The 18,985-nt window shown below is 40.1% G+C and overlaps 1 protein-coding gene across 3 annotated transcripts in view; it reads right to left on the reverse strand.

The window, feature by feature from the left end:
* The window catches only part of LOC139747913 (uncharacterized), a 33,208-nt gene extending 18,780 nt beyond the window's left edge, over positions 1-14,428 (reverse strand). For 2 of the 3 annotated variants that reach the window (XR_011712464.1, XM_071660378.1), the window contains exons 1-2: positions 14,306-14,421; positions 890-990 (exon numbers count right to left, since the gene is read on the reverse strand). Coding sequence is in view for 2 of the 3 variants with exons in the window: in XM_071660378.1 (XP_071516479.1) it covers positions 890-990; positions 14,306-14,373 (169 nt within the window). In the remaining variant the exon portion in view is untranslated. Of the gene's footprint in view, positions 1-889; positions 991-14,305 lie in introns of all 3 variants that reach the window. The other variant, XM_071660379.1, reaches the window with a different exon arrangement.
* Positions 14,429-18,985: the final 4,557 nt, after the last annotated feature.

The following is an 18,985-nucleotide window of genomic DNA, read 5'->3' on the forward strand; positions in this document are numbered from 1 at the left end:
TAATACAGTAAATACACGACCGAGCACATAATAATTATTCATTTATATGCCTCCAGATTAATTCAGAATCTTTCTTCGTGAATTCACATGGAAATGAAAAACTTAGACCTTAAGAATTTTCCGCATAAGCCCAGAAAGAGAAACTTAAGTTTAATCAGTTTTAGGTCTGACTTCACGTCCTCTTGAATGACCACACGACACCTTTGGCTGATTAAAACTTCCTTGGGTTGGAATGCTGCGATTCAAGAATGTTTTAAATCACTTTCAATGCTTCTTATACAGGGTAGAATCCTTAGGAAATGACTTCCTCTGGATTTGCGTAAGGAGGAGGTGTCTGAGGAGAAGTTTTTGTGGAAAGAAAGAAAAAGAGTTTTCGATGAAACAGGAGAGAGAAGTTGGGGAAAGAGTTGCTTCTCCTTGTGCAAGTGTGGTAACGTTTCACTCGACTACTCTGGATATTTGTTGAGGATTTGCTTCAGTGATTTTCAGAGAGTTTAATTACCTGATGCACTCTGTGATAAATGGGAGTGAGATTAATGGTTATAGATAGATAGACAGATTAGATAAAAGTATTTGAAAAACGTAGAATGAGTTTCCTCTCTTTTAAGAATAAAAAAACAAGTAATTCTGTCTACTGGGATAGGGTAGCAAAGTATTTCTACTTTTCTACATATTCTTAAAAAAATATTTGTCTAGATTAATTCAGCTGGAACTGATCCATAAGGCAAGGTTCTAAGCTCAAAACTTAGCGTATAGATCACACATCTCCAACACACAATGCTAAAAAGACAGAAACAAGAGATATTCAAAGAAGTATTTGTGTGTGTGTGTGTGTGTGTGTGTGTGTGTGTGTGTGTAGTCTACGCCAGGTACCCCTTGATCAACCTACCTGTAGCTGCCAGCGTGACCAGAAGACACTTCAGGAACAGGACCCACCACACCATCGTCTCTCCACCAGATGACTTCAGCAGGCGGGCCAGGTCAGCTCTTCTGAAATTCATGACGGTCACTTGTCGTACGCGATGGATCATGACAGAACTGGAGAGTTATATGATCGTATGTATGCATGGTCGATTCACATGCATACATACGAACGTACACACAGACACGCAGACACATGGCTAAACATAAAAACATACGAAAACAAGAAATACATAGACAGGTATGCAAATACGTGCACATAGGCCCACACAGACACAGACACAGACACACACACACACACACACACACACACACACACACAGACACACACACATACGAGTTAAAAACAAAATTCTACAAACCCACACGTGTAGAATCACACTACATATGTCTGCAACGTGAGGACCAGAGGGTTTAAGTAATATGTAATGACTACACAAATATCACACATACAATCCAAAAGTGAAACATTTAACGTATGAAACTGTAGAATAGATTAGCTACTGTGTCTAGAAAATGGTTTGACAATATTCCATTACAACGTCCCGTTTGGAAAGCGTAGTAAACTTATACTGGATAAAGACATATTATGTAAGTCAGTTGCTATTTAATCTTAAGAGACCATATACTGACATGACTACCTATACATAGTTGCTGCACGTCCACAACATTAACTCTTATGTTACCCAGTTCATAATGTTTTCGATCTAACATGTCGTTAGATATTGAGGTTTGTATGTCAAGTGTGGGGAGGTGATGTTTAGGAATGTGTATAGATGTGTGTGTGTGTGTGTGTGTGTGTGTGTGTGTGTGAGTGTTTGTGTGTTTATGATTTCACAGCAGGAAATTAAATTGAAGTAAAAAAAAAGAAAACATATGATAAGAATATTGGTATCACAATAGAGAGAGAGAAAGTGAGAGAGAAAGAGAGTGAGTTTTGAAGGTCGTATGCGATATTTGAACGCAAAATTCTCTCACTTATACGAAAGAAAATGTCACTTAAGAGTAATACTATTTGTTCTCTGGTCCTCCAACACCTGACAGACGCAAGATATATATACACACACACACACTCGCTCCTCGGTGTTATGACAGAGCTGAATTATACATCATGAAAAGTGACGCAGCCGAAATTATCATACGAAAGGATCCTGGCGAGGGGAGAGAGAGAGAGAGAGAGAGAGAGAGAGAGAGAGAGAGAGAGAGAGAGAGAGAGAGAGGCCTTGAGATATAGAGCGACTGAACTGGTAACCAGAGCGACTTTGTCTCCTGGGTTGCACTTGCTTCGGGCAACACCTTCAGGAAACTGTGGTGATCAGAGTTTTTGGAATGGAGATGAACTGCTCGTTACTGATTCGTGCTTTAGGATGCTATTACCGAGGGAATGATGGCGGGGACTCGCACCGCTCGTTGCTCGATGTTGAGGAGAGATTCACTAGGGAGAATGACGGCTGTCGGAGATAATTTTCAGGGAGATGTGAAGGATGAGATGGGAGAGGGCTTTTAGTCGAATTATTTGAAGGAAGTTAAGTTTAGGCGGGAGGAGGAGGAGGGAGTTAGCAAGAGTAGTCGCGTTTGTGTAGGTGGTGAGAGAGAGAGAGAGAGAGAGAGAGAGAGAGAGAGAGAGAGAGAGGATATATCTCCACGTTTCTATGTGAACAAATATATATATACCTTTATATATATATATATATATATATATATATATATATATATATATATATATATATATATATATATATATATATATATATATACACACACGAATGACAAAAAAAAAAGAAAATAGAGAGGGGGATGAAAAGCTGCAGCTCTGAAAGAATAACTTTTCCCCCACATACTTCTATAAATAAACACTGCTGACACTCTCGTGGCTAAATCCAGGTCACGTGTCCCTTGGATTTAGCGAACGACTGTGGACTGTAGGATGTGTTTGATGACGTAGCAAGGCGAGGTCATGTGTGTGAAGCTGTTGTGGTGATGATGACGAGATAATCGTCATGATGAGGGGCGGAGGTAGGTAGTATTTGGTTAATTAACATTATCTCAGTAACTAACATTATATCAGTCACTATTTACGGGTGAGATAATGATAGAGGTCTGGTTTATGACTCGTACTTCATATTCGATTCCTCTATACTTTCCCTCGATCTCATAAAATCTTAATCCAATTTCAACCTAGTAAAAAAAAAAAACTATGATGAAAGCTCTAGAATTCAGGACGTAAATTTTTAAGCTTTTTTCTGACATAATGCAACTTTCTTGACGGGCAAGACCCACACTGCCCAGGCGCTATGCATGTTAAGACGTCCAGGGACGCCAGCCTTTTGCGAAATGACTTTGAGAAATCCTCTTTATGTTTCCTTAAAGTTTATATTACACCTCCACTCCCTCAGGTACTGAAATGGATATCAGCAATATGGACTTGTCGTGAGAAATTAACGAGCTTATAAAGGTGTATGTTGATGTCAGGGTGAGTGAGTAGATGGCGTTAGATCAAGTAGTAGTGAGGGGTCGATGTCAGAGGAGAAGGGTGGACGTCAGGAGAATAGGTGACATCATGGAGAGGGTTGATGTCACACTGTACGTAAGGCTTGATACTCGTCATAGGGCTGGTGGTAATCGTCAGCTGCTGTGGGAAGTAGTTAACATCGTGGAAGAATGAAGTTAATATCAAGGCAGGTCGGATGCCATTATGAGGGATGGGGGTGGCATCATGGGGGGGATGTATGGTCTCGTTATGGGATGACGAGACGAAGTTATGGGGAGTTGATGACTTAGGTTATGGCGAGGTGGATCACACCCATATAGACTCTCTCTCTCTCTCTCTCTCTCTCTCTCTCTCTCTCTCTCTCTCTCTCCTTTTCCCTCGTCTTCAGGGGGGCCCATCGCAGAGTTGGGGGGGGGGGGGGGTCGGTATGGTTACATCACTGCCCAAATTCCTGACCTCGTCTGACATGGGGAATGATGAGGTCAGCGGCATCACGTTCCACCGTCTTTAACTTCCTCAACTCTTATTATGGATCGCATCACCTGACCTCACCCCCTCACCCTCCTCCACCCACGAGACAGCTGAGCAACACTTGGGTCGAGCTGCTGTCGACAGAAGTTGCGAGGATCGACCTGAATTAGCTCGCCACAGTCTTAACCAACATGAGATGCCTGACTTCACTCACAAAGTTTAAACAGACATTTTGGAACGTTTGTCTTAAGAGAGGTAGTTTAGGACTGTTCTGAGGCCAGTATGGTAATGCTAAAGCCATTTTTGTTTTGTAGTTTCCTCCCTGTGTCTTACTGGTACGTAGTTACGATGTCGCTGACACTGCAACACAAACATGGACCAGCGACAGAGCTAAGATCAAGAGGGTGACGTAGGAAGCTACACGTAGGATCACATGTTAGTGACAACACCGTCTGACCTCCGACGGTGCTTCGAAGTCACGAGTCGAACCTCTTCGAAAATACTAGTCGAACTGCTCCGAAGTCACGGATCGAGGTAATCTCAAAGTCGCGAGTCGAACCTCTCTCTCTCTCTCTCTCTCTCTCTCTCTCTCTCTCTCTCTCTCTCTCTCTCTCTCTCTCGAGGCTTCACCACGACACATCTCATTCGAAGCGTGAAGCAAACGTCTCCCGCAGCGCCCCCCTGCTCATTGTGAGGATCAGACGTGGGTGACGCAGCCATGATCGTCTCGAGTGGTGTGTCTTGACATGAACGGGAGGTCAGGTTCTCCCAGCGGCTGAATGGCCTCCCAGGAAGCATGAGAGACGTAAGCGCTACCCTGAGCCTCGTTATGAGGTAAAGCTAACTCTGTGAGAACGAAATTTGACACATAAAAGGAAATCGTTGATAACTGAAGTTATCATAACTGCATAAGATCATACATCCACCCACACACACACACACACACACACACACACACAAGAGCCTCTGTGGTGTAGTGGTTACCTGTCTCTCACCACGATTCATGGAGTTCGAATCCTGGACGCGGTAGTCGGCCCACAACGGGTCTGGTTCACCCTTGGGTGCTCAGCTTGGGCTGGAGTATGTGCGTGTATATATGTACATAAGAGGAAGAACATGGTGTATATATGAACACAATGTTAAGACACAGGGGGGCAATACGAGTGTAAAACTCTCTCACTTTGACACACAAATAATAAGAACACAAGAGAGGTGTGACTTCAAACAGGCACGACCCAACGAAAGGATCCAACAGACACAGAGGTTAATGAATCCTAGGTAGAGAGGCACTGCTCAGCCATGTGGCTCAACTGAAAACTGAGTAAGGGAACTTGCGATGGGCCTCACCCAAATACTTCTTTAGCAATGAAGTATTGGATATGTGAGGCAAGAAAAGAGGATGCGAAAGTTATCGTATTGGAAACTTAATGAGAAAAGCTAAAAGATAGAATGGGAGCCTACGAAACTGGGTTCAAAGGAAAGAATACTCCTTCTGTACATTCATGAATAGGTAATCAAACACACTCACACACACACACAAACAAACACACACACACACACACACACACACACATTCATATATAGAAACATACACGCTTTCGCACACGTGCATATATACACACACATGTCGTCCCTCTGAAGAGCTACTACACATATGTTGCTCATCAGTAAGATGGACCTGGAGGCGGCGGTCAATCTGCTATAACCGGAACTCTGGCTGAACAAAATATTCTGAACGACGGAGGAAGCTGGCGAGGCTCTTCTGGGAGAGAATAACCCAAAAATGAGAGAGGTAAAGAGACCTGTGGGTGGTGGAGGACGTCTTAGGTATACGAGCTACGTATTTACGAACTTCCGCCGCCAGGGAGGTGCTGGTCACCATGATGGATAGATATATTGATAATATATATAGGTAGGTAGATAGATAAGTAGATAACAATATAGGTAGGTAGATAGACAGACGGAATGTTAGAAAGAGGTGAACTGATATTTTGATAGATGAATATAGACACAGTTAGACAAATCGATTCATAAGTAAATGAAATATCATACAGATAAACATATAAACGAATAAATAGATATCTATAACTTTACCACAATTATGAATTATATGAAAACTCGTACATTACAGAAAAGGTCCCCAGTGAGTGCATGATAATACAGCTATAAACATTCACATCAAATACGTAGGAATTTCTTGAAATCCAGAACCCAGCATTGGCCCAAGGAAGCTCCATTACCGTTAATAAACCATCATGTCTTTGTGTGGCGGGAGATATACTAAGGCCAGAACTCCATTCAAAGGGAAAAGTGGAGGACATCAGTCTGTCGAACCCGTATGATGGCTAACGTCACCATTTCAATACGGGATTCTGGTCTGTTCCCTCGATATTCATACGGTTCATTTTATTTTCCAGTTTATGTTACGGTTATTGCCTTAATGACCGTCCAATGGTCGATAACCGATAAACGCAAGAGCATACGCGCGTCAGCCTGCGATGGTCAGACAAAATATGTGGCAGATCTTCATCAGACCTGTGGCCGTATCCCCAGAGTCTCCAACTAATGGCATAGCATTTTTACAGTTAACAGGGTACAGAATGTATATATATATATATATATATATATATATATATATATATATATATATATATATATATATATATATATATTTTTTTTTATACTATTCGCCATTTCCCGCGTTAGCGAGGTAGCGTTAAGAAAAGAGGACTGGGCCTTTGAGGGAAATATCCTCACCTGGCCCCCTTCTCTGTTCCTTCTTTTGGAAAACTGATAAAAAAAAAACCGAGAGGGGAGGATTTCCAGCCCCCCGCTCCCTTCCCTTTTAGTCACCTTCTACGACACGCAGGGAATACGTGGGAAGTATTCTTTCTCCCCTATCCCCTATATATGAGGACTATAACTTTGCGTGATCTGACCTTGACCCTTTTTTTTCCGACCAGATTAAGTAGTTGGTACTCACATGGACCAGACGCCCTCAGAGAAGCCAGTAGGCCAAGGTTCCTGGGGTCAGAAAAAGGACACGAATTCCTAAGGACAAGGTAGCGGAGGAGAGAACCGAAGTGATCCTCGAGCTTTGTGAAGGATGAGGATGAGTTCCTATGTTTCTCCTCGAGGTCTGGACAAGATTTTGAAGAGAAGATATTTACGATAAGACTTTCAAAATAACTTTATCTTTTATATACAAAGATTATCATTTACACATACGATTTATTTTTGTTTGAAAAAGTATATACTGATGCAAAAATAAATCTTTGGGGTAAACTTTGATAAGACAACAAAAAATGGAAAGCCTTACTACAAAATGTATGTCAGAAAATGGAATATGTACCATCTCTAAGGTCAGTGATCTCCACTTCGCTGTTTTCGAGACATTTTCGAAATGCATAAAAAACAGAATGAGGTGTATGGCGTCGTGGAATATAATAATTCCAGTATTGACCTTCCTGAAGGTGAATGTGTCAGGACGATCAACACAATTATGTATTTACCTCAAGACTTCTATTCCAGGAGTTCCTGCAGTTCCAGGACTGCGTTGCTTCCAGGGAATGATGGGCTTCAATGGACTGAGATTTCCATGACCAGATGGTACTCACTATCATCATGAGATGATGATGATGCAGCCTCGACGAAGGTGATATCTGAGAACATGACCTCGAAAGAGCTATGAAAAGATGCGATGGAAGAAAGTGACATCTTAAGACGACTATAACACCTTGTATCTACATCTGTAATGCTGTAGGGTTCGAGCGCAGCCTCTACGGGATGGGTGTGTAGATCATAAATCCAGAAGAGGAGGAAGGGATAACCTCCCTGGGTATGGGGGATGGGGGGAAATGGGGCAGGAATGGGAGGGGGGGATGTTGATATGTACTTGAGTTTACGTGGAGGAGAAGAATGTCGCTGTTACCCTTCCCAGTTAAAGTGAAACCCCGCTTAAAGTTTTCGTTTAGCATAATCTCGTTTTCATTGTACCGTAAATGAAATACAACAGGATTCTCTCTCTCTCTCTCTCTCTCTCTCTCTCTCTCTCTCTCGCCACATACACACACACACGCATCATATATATATATATATATATATATATATATATATATATATATATATATATATATATATATATATATATATATATATATATATATATATATATATGGATTGGGTGTTCGACCTGCAAATAACTTTCTCATTTTTTCACATTACCTCAGAGGAGGTGTCAACCTTCTAAAATATTCATGGTACTCAAGGCCACGGGAAAATGTGGACTGCTGGGAAATCATGATATATTGCTTTATATTTCCATATTAGAAGAAAAACTTTGGAAAAATGCAGAGGAAATTGAAATGTACGAGACGCACAAGAGGGGAAAAAAAAACGAACGAGAGAAAGCAACGATAAGTATGTAAATACCATACGTAAATACCATATGTAAATACCATATGTAAATGAGGATAAAATGTTGTGAGTTACGTCATACAGGAGTGAACACAAGGGATCTTTTTTGTTTCTATCTTATGAGGTAATATGAGGGAAGTAGCAGTTGATTCCTACCTTACGTTGTGAGGGAGGTAAGGAATTTCACCTCCAGCCCTCATTAAATCTTGATTGGTGCTTTCACGTCTTGCTTTTGCCAAGCAGTAAACGCGCATGGCGCGAGAGGTGTGGCTTTTACTGCTGGCATAAAGAGCAGAAGTTACCATCGACATCCCAGCGGAAAGTGCGACTTGAATGTAAGCAAACACGAGCAGACGCCAGCTAATGCTTAGCTGTAACTACGAACTTCAGAGACGAAGGGGAGAATAACTACAGCAGTAAGCAAGCGAGCCTACAGCATCAAGCATTGTACCTACAGCATTTAGTAAGCATATCGACAGCATTAAGCTGGCATATCGACAGCACTAAGCTAGCATATCGACAGCATTGAGCTAGCATATCGAGAGCATTAAGCTGGCATAGCGACAGCATGAAGCAAGCATACAGATAGCATAAAGCGAGTATGCTTGAAGCATGGAACGTGCTCTATTTTCAAATAATCAACATAGCTACAGCATGGAGCAAGCTATATATTCTAACTTTGTTCAGCATAGGCAGGTTAGAGAACGTATGAATGTAAACAATCATATTTACTATCTGTACGGGATTATTGTGGACCAAAATAATGGAACGTTTCTATATTTCATGACATTTTTATAACACTATACGACGTCTGTGCTTAATTAGTTCCTTCTAGATGGTTATCTAGCATAATCTAGATTCTGGGCTTTATTGAGGGTTAGATATAGATTTTACTACCCAGCTTTACTTGACTTTGTCAACAATAAACATTTCTATTTTGGATGGGTGAAGAATTATAGCATGTTATATCCATTAGGAACTATAAAAATCTATTTACCATTTCAATGTATCTATGATTAAAATTTTTTCATATGAATCTATCTATGCACCGGACTCTGCCTGCATGTGGTTACACCCTGAGGGAAAAAATCACCTTCGCCTACGTTGTGTCATCTTCATTAGATGAAAAGGAGTACATAATTTCCCTGCTACTGAACGGAGAGCAGCGTCGAAGCTGCAGGTGCCCCATAAATGTGAGTTCCAAGGGTTATATATATATATATATATATATATATATATATATATATATATATATATATATATATCAGCGTGGGTACCTGGTGTTGCACGAGGGAGAAAAAATGGCGCGGTAACTCTGAACCTTAAAAGGTGTTCTTTGTTGGCCAGATTTTAAAGTACCTTCACTTAAAATTTGCAGCCCCTAGATGCCATGGTCCCGTCATGAAGGAATAACAAAATAGTATCATAAACACCCGAAAATATTATATACATTTTATCTTAAAACTTTGTCCACTTTCTGTGGTACGTGTGCTCTGGTTCCCAGGCCTTTGGTTGCTACCATTTGGCCGTGAAGAAGGTAAAAAAAAACGCTAACAAACTTGATACTTGGCCTTTAAGGCAGACGTGCGATAGCCCAAACTATTACCCAGACTGTGAAGTGTTTACAGACAGAATTTGATGTCTGTAGCTGGCACGGTTCACCTGTGAATGAGGAACTTATAGACTCTTAAAACGCACGAAAACTGTCATATCGTATGTGTATATGGATTCGAACCCGGGTGGGCAAGTGTGTGAATCATGGTCGACGAAAGTAGCCATTACACCACGGAATCCCCTGAGTGTGTGTGTGTGTGTGTGTGTGTGTGTGTGTGTAGACAGAGATACATGAGGACAGTTGGCTGGGAACTTACATACATAGAGGTCATGATATGGAATAAAGAAAACAATGTTGGAAAAGATAAAAAGAAATGCTTTTGTGGAGTTAGCTTGGTGTGTAAATGGTATGACCTGAATCATTAGATTGTTAAAGTGGACAGCAAATAGAAGTTTAGAAAGATGTGTAAAGCCAGACAAAGCTTAAGAAATAGGGCACCATGAGTGTTGAAGTTTCTCCCCGTACATCATAAATAGGTAAATAGGCCTCTACATACACAGAGTTTTGTAGAAACACAGACTAAATTGGTAAGTGATGAGTTTGTAGGCAACCATTTTTCCATTTTCTTCTAGAGTGTAGACATATTGTAGAGAAGACGTGGTAAGAATGGCCAATATGGTCTCTTACTGTGAAGACATCGTGGGATGAGAGCGAATCTAGAACCCTCACAACTTCATTTAGCATCTCTTTTTAATCATCTCAAATCAATCACCCCACAAAAAAAGTTCAAGAAGACTCACGATGCAATCAATGTTACAAATTATCCCAAAAGAAAATATGAATTATGAAAGCGGTTAACTATATTAGATTACGCGTCATCTTTTCTCCAGACACATTTCATTTCCTGGTCTTGAAGTATCCTGCTGGCCTCTTAAGATATTTGGCGAAGCTTAGGATGCAAAGCCAACTCTATCTGAAACGCTCTCAGTGGAAAGGGAGAATGGTTGGTGGTCTGGGTTTAAGCAGTGTGTATGGCATATTAAACAGTGTAGAAAGAACACTCTGGGACACACACACACACACACACACACACACACACACACAAAACCGTATGAAAGAACACTCTGGGACACACACACACACACACACACACACACACACACACACACACACACACACACACACACAAAACCGTATGAAAGAACACTCTGGGACACACACACACACACACACACACACAAAACCGTATGAAAGAACACTCTGGGACACACACACACACACACACACACACACACACACACACACACACACACACACACACACACACACACACACACACAAAACCGTATATAACAGACACACGCATCAAGATAATGATATACAGTCCCGGTGAGAGAGTAAATATACCAATGATCATACAAACGAAAGTCCTGAGCTCTACGGTTTTCACATGGCACAATGGACATAATATCGTATTCACTTCGCCAACAGTCAGATAATCCTGAAGAGAATTTAATAAACCCCAAACCTGCCCCTTGTGTAGGTCATTTTGCCTTTACAGTTCAGAGCATATCACAGAGGAAGATCTGCCCGCTTGGATGTTGAGGTGTTTGAGTGGAAAGAGAGAGAGAGAGAGAGAGAGAGAGAGAGAGAGAGAGAGAGAGAGAGAGAGAGAGAGAGAGAGAGAGAGAGAGAGAGAGAGAGAGAGAGACTGTTACAATTCCTTCCCAAAAGTTAGAGTGAAATAGGATGGAAATGAAGACTCGCCATGTTATAGAAATGGTTAGTTCTTAATGGTTAGTTCTTAATGGTTAGTTCTTAATGGTGGGGATTGTGGCAGACGCCATGGTGATGATGTGGGCATTATATGTAGGGGGTTATGTAGTGGTAATGGTGGTGGTGTGGTAGAATATATGACGGGAATATATGTGTTATAGAGTAGCGGTGGTTGTGATATGTGGGTTATAGAGTGGTGGTGGTTGTAATGTGATGTGGGTTACAAGATAGTGGTAGTGTTGATGGTGTAGGCAGCATATGTTGAAGTTATACAGTGACTGTGGTAATGTTGGCAGACTATGTGGTGTTGGTAATGTGGGCAGAATATGTGGTGTTGGTAATGTGGGCAGACTATGTGGTGTTGGTAATGTGGGCAGAATATGTGGTGTTGGTAACGTGGGCCTCATACATCAGGACTGCATATCAACTAGCTGTAATGCAAGCAACACATCCCATGACAACACTTGATTTAAACAAGATAACTTAACCTAATGCAGCTGAGAGAGAGGAGGAGTAGGGGGCAACATAGTAATAACCTGACCTTTAGTGCTCATGATAGTCGTATTTCCCACTCCCAGCGACCATGATTCTCGCCCCTACTTACTCCCTCAGTAGCTTTCACAGGCACTTAGATAAGCATTAAGTAATCTGCTAGACAGACGTCCTTGATAGCTCAGGGAGAATAACTGACTTAAGAGATCAGACAGCCTAGTGTACACAGTGGATCCTACTAGTTAGAATAACATGGTCAGTGTGAGGTGTATCTTTATGTTTAGGGTGGTTTACTATGCCGTAAAGATAGACAGATAGATAAACAGGTATATATATATATAGATAGACATTCCTATGAGTCCGCGGGGAAAATGAAACACAAAAGTTCCCAAGTGCACTTTCGTGTAATACTCACATCATCAGCGGAGATACAAGAAAGAAATATAACAGTCAGTTGATATAAAACGAAGAGACGTAGCTAGGACGCCATTTGTTTACCAAATGGCGTCCTAGCTACGTCTCTTTGTTGTATATCAATTGACATATTTCTTTCTTGTATCTCTCCTAATGATGTGGACTCGTAGGAATATACTTGATCACGCGCAAAACTGTGATCCTCTCCAACATAGATAGACATACGTAGACAAAGTGAAGCAGATAGATATATGAATAGACATATAGAAAGAATGATACAAGCACAAGTAGATAATAAATAGACCGATGGGGTAGATAGATAGACAGACATAGAGACAGGTTGATACACACAAAAAAATTTAACCATCTTATACACTTGTTGACGGCATAGTCTTTATGAAGACTGAACATATATTAAGAAAAATGAATACTCAAAAAATCCCTGTACAAATTGTCATCCTTATCACCCAATACCTCACAGATTAGCCCAAAGTTTACGCTTCTAATGTATCTAAGTCTGGGTGTGATCTAAGCTTATTCGTACTCAGAATCTTAACCTATTGAGCTAGATACTCAGGGAATCAAACAAATGATGGTAACATGATGCTAAGATATAGGATTGAAATCTGTGTTGCAGAGGAATTTATCGTCACCTGATTCTGTTAGCAGCGCATCCTGGAAGCTGCAGGAGCCTTATATATATATATATATATATATATGTATATATATATATATATATATATATATATATATGTATATATATATATATATATATATATATATATATATATATATATATATATATATATATATATATATATATATATATATTATATATATGGACTATTTCCATATAGGGTTATTATGGCTCCAAGTGAAGGGACATATTCCAGGACGTAGCCAACTAACGAAACGAGTATACATACATATAAGTGGGAATCTATCTATGTATATCTTATGTTTCCTGTAATATTCCACGAATGAATATTACATGATCTGAATATGAATAAAAAAAGACTTTTCTCATCACTAAAAAATTCATAAAAAAAAACTACTTCAGTTTTCATAAGCTCACTCTTAGTTACAAATACGTTATTTATCATTTACACAACATCTATTCTATATCTCATGGCTATATGTTTGTTTACCCTTAAATCTATCTATCATTTACTTTGTTCCTCGTAAATTTGATTGCTCTATCTCAAACTTTATCTCCAAAATTTATCTTTACTCTTCCCTATGATTATCATATACATTGATGTCCCAGCTCCACCATCATGAACGGATAAATTTATCATATATCTTGTAGTTTTTCTTGGTAATATGTCACTACTAACTGACAGTCTTCACATACATACACGGCCTTTATGTCACATGTATCTGAAGCTGTTTCATTAACATCGACTTAATATCAAAATGGAAGTTTTGAAACAGTTCGAGTTTCTAACCAATGATTAGCAACGCTTCCCTTGTTACACGTGTGACTGAGAATACCACGTCACCCGACGGTGATCTTGTGACAGAGTGACATACATAGAGACATGACACACCTTCACTACAGGTGTCATTCGTAAGGCAGCAAAAGATTACGAACGACACTCATGAGTGTCATTCGAAGCGACATAACGAATGAGAAAATGAAGCGACACTCGAAGGGGTTCGTGACACACTGCCACACCACACGGACGACACACAAACAAGAGGGGTAGTTAGCACTTGTTAACAACGGCACTTGAGCTACAGGTTCACAACAGAAGGCAAGTACTAACTCTGGGATGTGGAGCGTGGAGCGACCGTAGCGTTCCCCACCGCGTCCCGATGCATACTGGACTACCATCCTCCTCTTCCTCCTCCTCCTCCTCCACCTCCACCGCCTGGCCCAGGAGCGAATGGTCTTCCCTCCTGATCCACCCAACCAACATAGACTCGCTGGCTTCGGGAAGCATTTCGACACTAGCTCACTAAATTGGTTCAATATTGGTTCATTGATTGATTCCAGAGAGGTTGACAGTATGATTCTACACTAGTTCACAAATTGAGTCGAAGCTTGTTCAGTCAGTGATTTGATAACGGTTCATGAACCGAAGCGATACTTGTTTACTGATTCGAGGATACTGACCCAACAGCTGACTGATTCATTCCGTGGTTTGATACTTTCCGAACGAGCCACTGTCTACGTAAATCTCTCATTATGCAAAATTCGTTATTCTTTCTCACTATTTGGAAGAGTCTTCCACCAAACGACTTCTTAGACAAGCTATTTCTCGCATAGATTTGCTATTTTCTCAACGCTTTAACCATCTAGTCTATGAAGACTGTTGTAATTTGCACACAAACCACCAATTTGTACCGCATTATTATTATAATGAATCTTGATATTTCACCTCAAGCTTGTAAATAGAGATAATACAGCAGTATATAATATAACATAAAAGAGAGATCATTGAAAACCCTTTCTAGTTATTGAGGACACTAGTCTTACATGGTTTGGTCTAACATTATACACTTACACATAGGAGTAAAGATGTATTAACTATTATGTACAAGAGTCAAAAAGGGGAAACGTGAGTATAAATATCTCTCCACTTAACACACACATAATCATAACAAATAAAACACACACACACACACACACACACACACACACACACACACATACAAAGAAAAACTCAGTGAGTCAGTTCGTTTTCTTTTGCAGACACGTCTTCAAAGATTTAGTCCGTTCTCTCCAACTGTTGGTTCAAGCCCCTGCAACGTCCCTGTGTTGAATACCGTCTCCAGTTGCTATTCCAGGCTGCAATGGCTAAAATGCAACTCACTCTGAAACACCAGGAAATTCCTGAAAAATCTTCTGTAAGAAGGCATTCCCCCTAGTTTTAGAAATTTGTCCCTCTTGAATCTGTTGTAAGCTGTCCTTCTCTTGCCTTCACAGTTCTGTATCATCACTCGCGGATACTAACTGAAGCTACCCCTCACTTCTCATTCACTTGCATACCTCAGTAACGATGATAAACACATAGTCTGATGGTGTGTCGAGACTTAAGTGTAAAAAAAAAAACCCTGGAACAAATGCCTCGAAAATTGGTTCTGAGATTCTGACGTCTGAAATCAAGATGACTCTGGGTTTAACATGGCATCTGAATACGTAAAAAAACATACATATCCTTTTTGATATACAGACACAAATGATCCTCGTTGCTTTTGTAGATGAATGGAAGTAAATAACTGCTTTTTTATAAGTCTCATTATATCAGGGAAAATAAGTTTGAAATAATACTTACTACATGCAAAGCAGTTAACTCTTCGTTGGTTATTTCGGCAGACATAATGCAACAGAGCTGTTGACATGCAGTAAGAATAACACACCAGATTGTAATGACTTCAGAGTCGCTTTCGCACGCAGCATCATTACGATGTATCATCATATGTTGTAAAATGATTGTTAGAAATTGCTTCTCGTGAATCATGCAGGAGAAAAAAAGACAAAAAAAAAGCTGCTAATTACGTTTAAAGCTGTTAATTGCCGAAGGAGGAAGATTCCTCGCGTTTCGCCATCAGATCATAAAGAAAAATAGTTCAGTTCTGTAAGTTGTAAATGAATATGAATACCTGGTGGCCTCTCTTCACAGCGATCACAACACAAACGACTGGGAAGTTCACAATACGTACATACGTAGCTAAAAGTATCTGACACCAGCAATCTATAACAGAATGAAGAATGATATAAAGACTGAATGAAACATTTTACATTTTACATATAATTCTATTACTGAAGCTACTATTAGACCTGATTTATGGCCTTCATAAAAGCAGTTGCTCTGGTGATTTATGTAACTGGCCAGTTGTGGAACTCGTAACTATAATTAACCTTAGTAAATATGACCATATTATCATTGGTGACCATGGCAATAAAATATAATGACATGGATCGTTACCTCCTTACACCTTAACCATCGCTGAAGATTTTTCGTCCCATGATTCCAATGTTTTATTAGAGAACTTATCTGTGATTTAAAGTTAGATAAAACTGCTTAAACATCTGTTGAAATAAGGTGTGATGTTTTGTTTTTTGGTAATGTTTCCTTCAAGGGACGTATATGTAGTGGACTGAAATGAATATTTCTTTATGTTGTGATCAATGAATGTGGATGTAAGGCTGATTTAGATACTAATGAAGATGATATTAATGATATTCATCGAAATGAAAACATTAGAACAGATATCATATTGATCATCCTCTCTCTCTCTCTCTCTCTCTCTCTCTCTCTCTCTCTCTCTCTCTCTCTCTCTCTCTCTCTCTCTCTCTCTCTCTCTCTCTCTCCATCTCTCTTTCTTTCTCTCTCTGTCTCTTTCCCTCCCCTCCACATCATCTGTCCCACCAGAGGCAAACAGTTACAAGAAACCGGCGTTGCCTCTGACTCAGATGTTTATCAAGTCAACAATATGAGAAGCAGACAATCATCCCAGGTCCTTCTCAGAACCTCAAACTTGCCTGGGGAGGGCCAAAGTTGGTGTATGCCTCGGGCACCTCCCGCCCTCTGACGTATTATTGGAACGTAAGGATGAAGAGCTAACATGCAACGGACGTGGATCGACACAAAGAAACTTAAGTCTTACAAGCCATATCATGAAATCTAATAGTGTATTATTAAGCTTTAAATCAGTCCCAAGAATGATGTATGAATAATATAAGCTCTTGAAAAGGGGTGTAGTTCTTTCAAATAGTAGACTAATCAGTAAAACGTTTTACAAAACAAGACGAAATGCTCACCTAAGTGTAGCAACCATTGATATTTATGTATTGGTCATTAGACAGTATCTTTAAGGGTTTGTGAGTGGAGTTAGATGGTGCATCGAGTCGACAGTAGAGTTGGATGGTACAAGGAGTTCGAGAGAGGAGTTGGATGGTACATCTGGTTGAAAACATAAACTTAATGACTCTTAATATTATTGAAACAAATGAGAATCTGGAATTCTCTACCTGAAGGCACAATAGCATTAAATAATCATTAATCTCCGTCAAGATTCGCAGTGCAAGAGGGAATTTAATTCCATGATTTCCCTCAGGATTAAATGTCCTCTCTAATCAGGCATATACCACGTAATTAATACATATTGGATTATGATTACATACGCAAAACCTGCATGATTATGTGTGCAAGAGATGGGAAAGGTATCGCAAGGGAGGGATGGGAGAGGAGTTTTGACAGGATATCAGACAAACGAAATTGAAGGAGTGAAGTTTTGGATCTTACATTATGATTATAAAGAAAAATAGAAATTGTCTATATCATATGAGTTTTATCTCCTCTATATATTTTTTCCTTACCTGTTTTCCCAATGGGTGAAAATAATTCTTTTGTGAATTGGTCGACTGTTGGGAGTAAGTGAGAGAGAGAGAGAGAGAGAGAGAGAGAGAGAGAGAGAGAGAGAGAGAGAGAGAGAGAGAGAGAGAGAGAGAGAGAGAGAGAGAGAGAGAGAGAGAGAGAGAGTGTGAGATTGAAAAGTTAATGAAAGCTATTAGTAAAAGCGAGAAAAAGTAAAGACACATACTGCGTTTTTTTTTTTCATCTTCATCCAATAGTTAGCAGATTGGACAGCAATTGTGAGCAGGTCATTTACCACTTCTCTGAAGTACGACCCCTGCTCCATGTGGGCTGGGTCGTCCTACCTATTCGTTCTTAATCATCCTTCGGGTACGACTCTGTACCTTGGGTCGTACTCCATAGAGGTTCTCAACAACCTCTGACGTACGACCCCGTGCTCCTAAACGACCCTCACTCCACCCGCCTGCCACAGTGACGTACGACCCTTCTGAAATCGTCACGACCACTTAAACCCCCGCGCAGATTACGCCTGGCGAAATACAGTGAGACAGATACAAGTGATTTCAGCCTTTGGCTGTATTTCACGTGCTTTTAACTAGCTGGTGAACCTCGCACTTGACTGCCGAGAGAAGTAGATAGAGAGAGAGAGAGAGAGAGAGAGAGAGAGAGAGTGTCACATAAGTAGCATAATTTCTCTAATCCGCTGATCAAATGTTGCTACACTGCATATTTCTCCTTTTATCTATCCATTATCAACCTTAGTTTCCTGTCTTTTGGCCTCACTATCTATCTGTGTTCTTGTCATCTTTATCTCTTTCTCTCTATCTTTTTTTTACTTATTTGCGTCTCTGAGGAAGAATCTCTACATTCATGGGGTCTCACCTCATAATCCAATTTTACTCTCATAGAATTTTTTAAGTTACACAATTGCAGCTTTATGTACCTGTTATTCGCCTGGCATTTTGTATGATTCTACAAATTTCTTGGTAGAGGAATACTTCCTCGCATCCCTGGTACAATTATACTATGAAATATAATGCTCCTAATTGCACGGGTATGTCCAAGGCAATATACAAACGGAATAATATTTCTCCTATGAACTGTTTCTGCTTCAGATTAATC

The sequence above is a fragment of the Panulirus ornatus genome, chromosome 71 (genome assembly GCF_036320965.1).
Source record: "Panulirus ornatus isolate Po-2019 chromosome 71, ASM3632096v1, whole genome shotgun sequence".
NCBI classification, from domain to species: domain Eukaryota; kingdom Metazoa; phylum Arthropoda; class Malacostraca; order Decapoda; family Palinuridae; genus Panulirus; species Panulirus ornatus.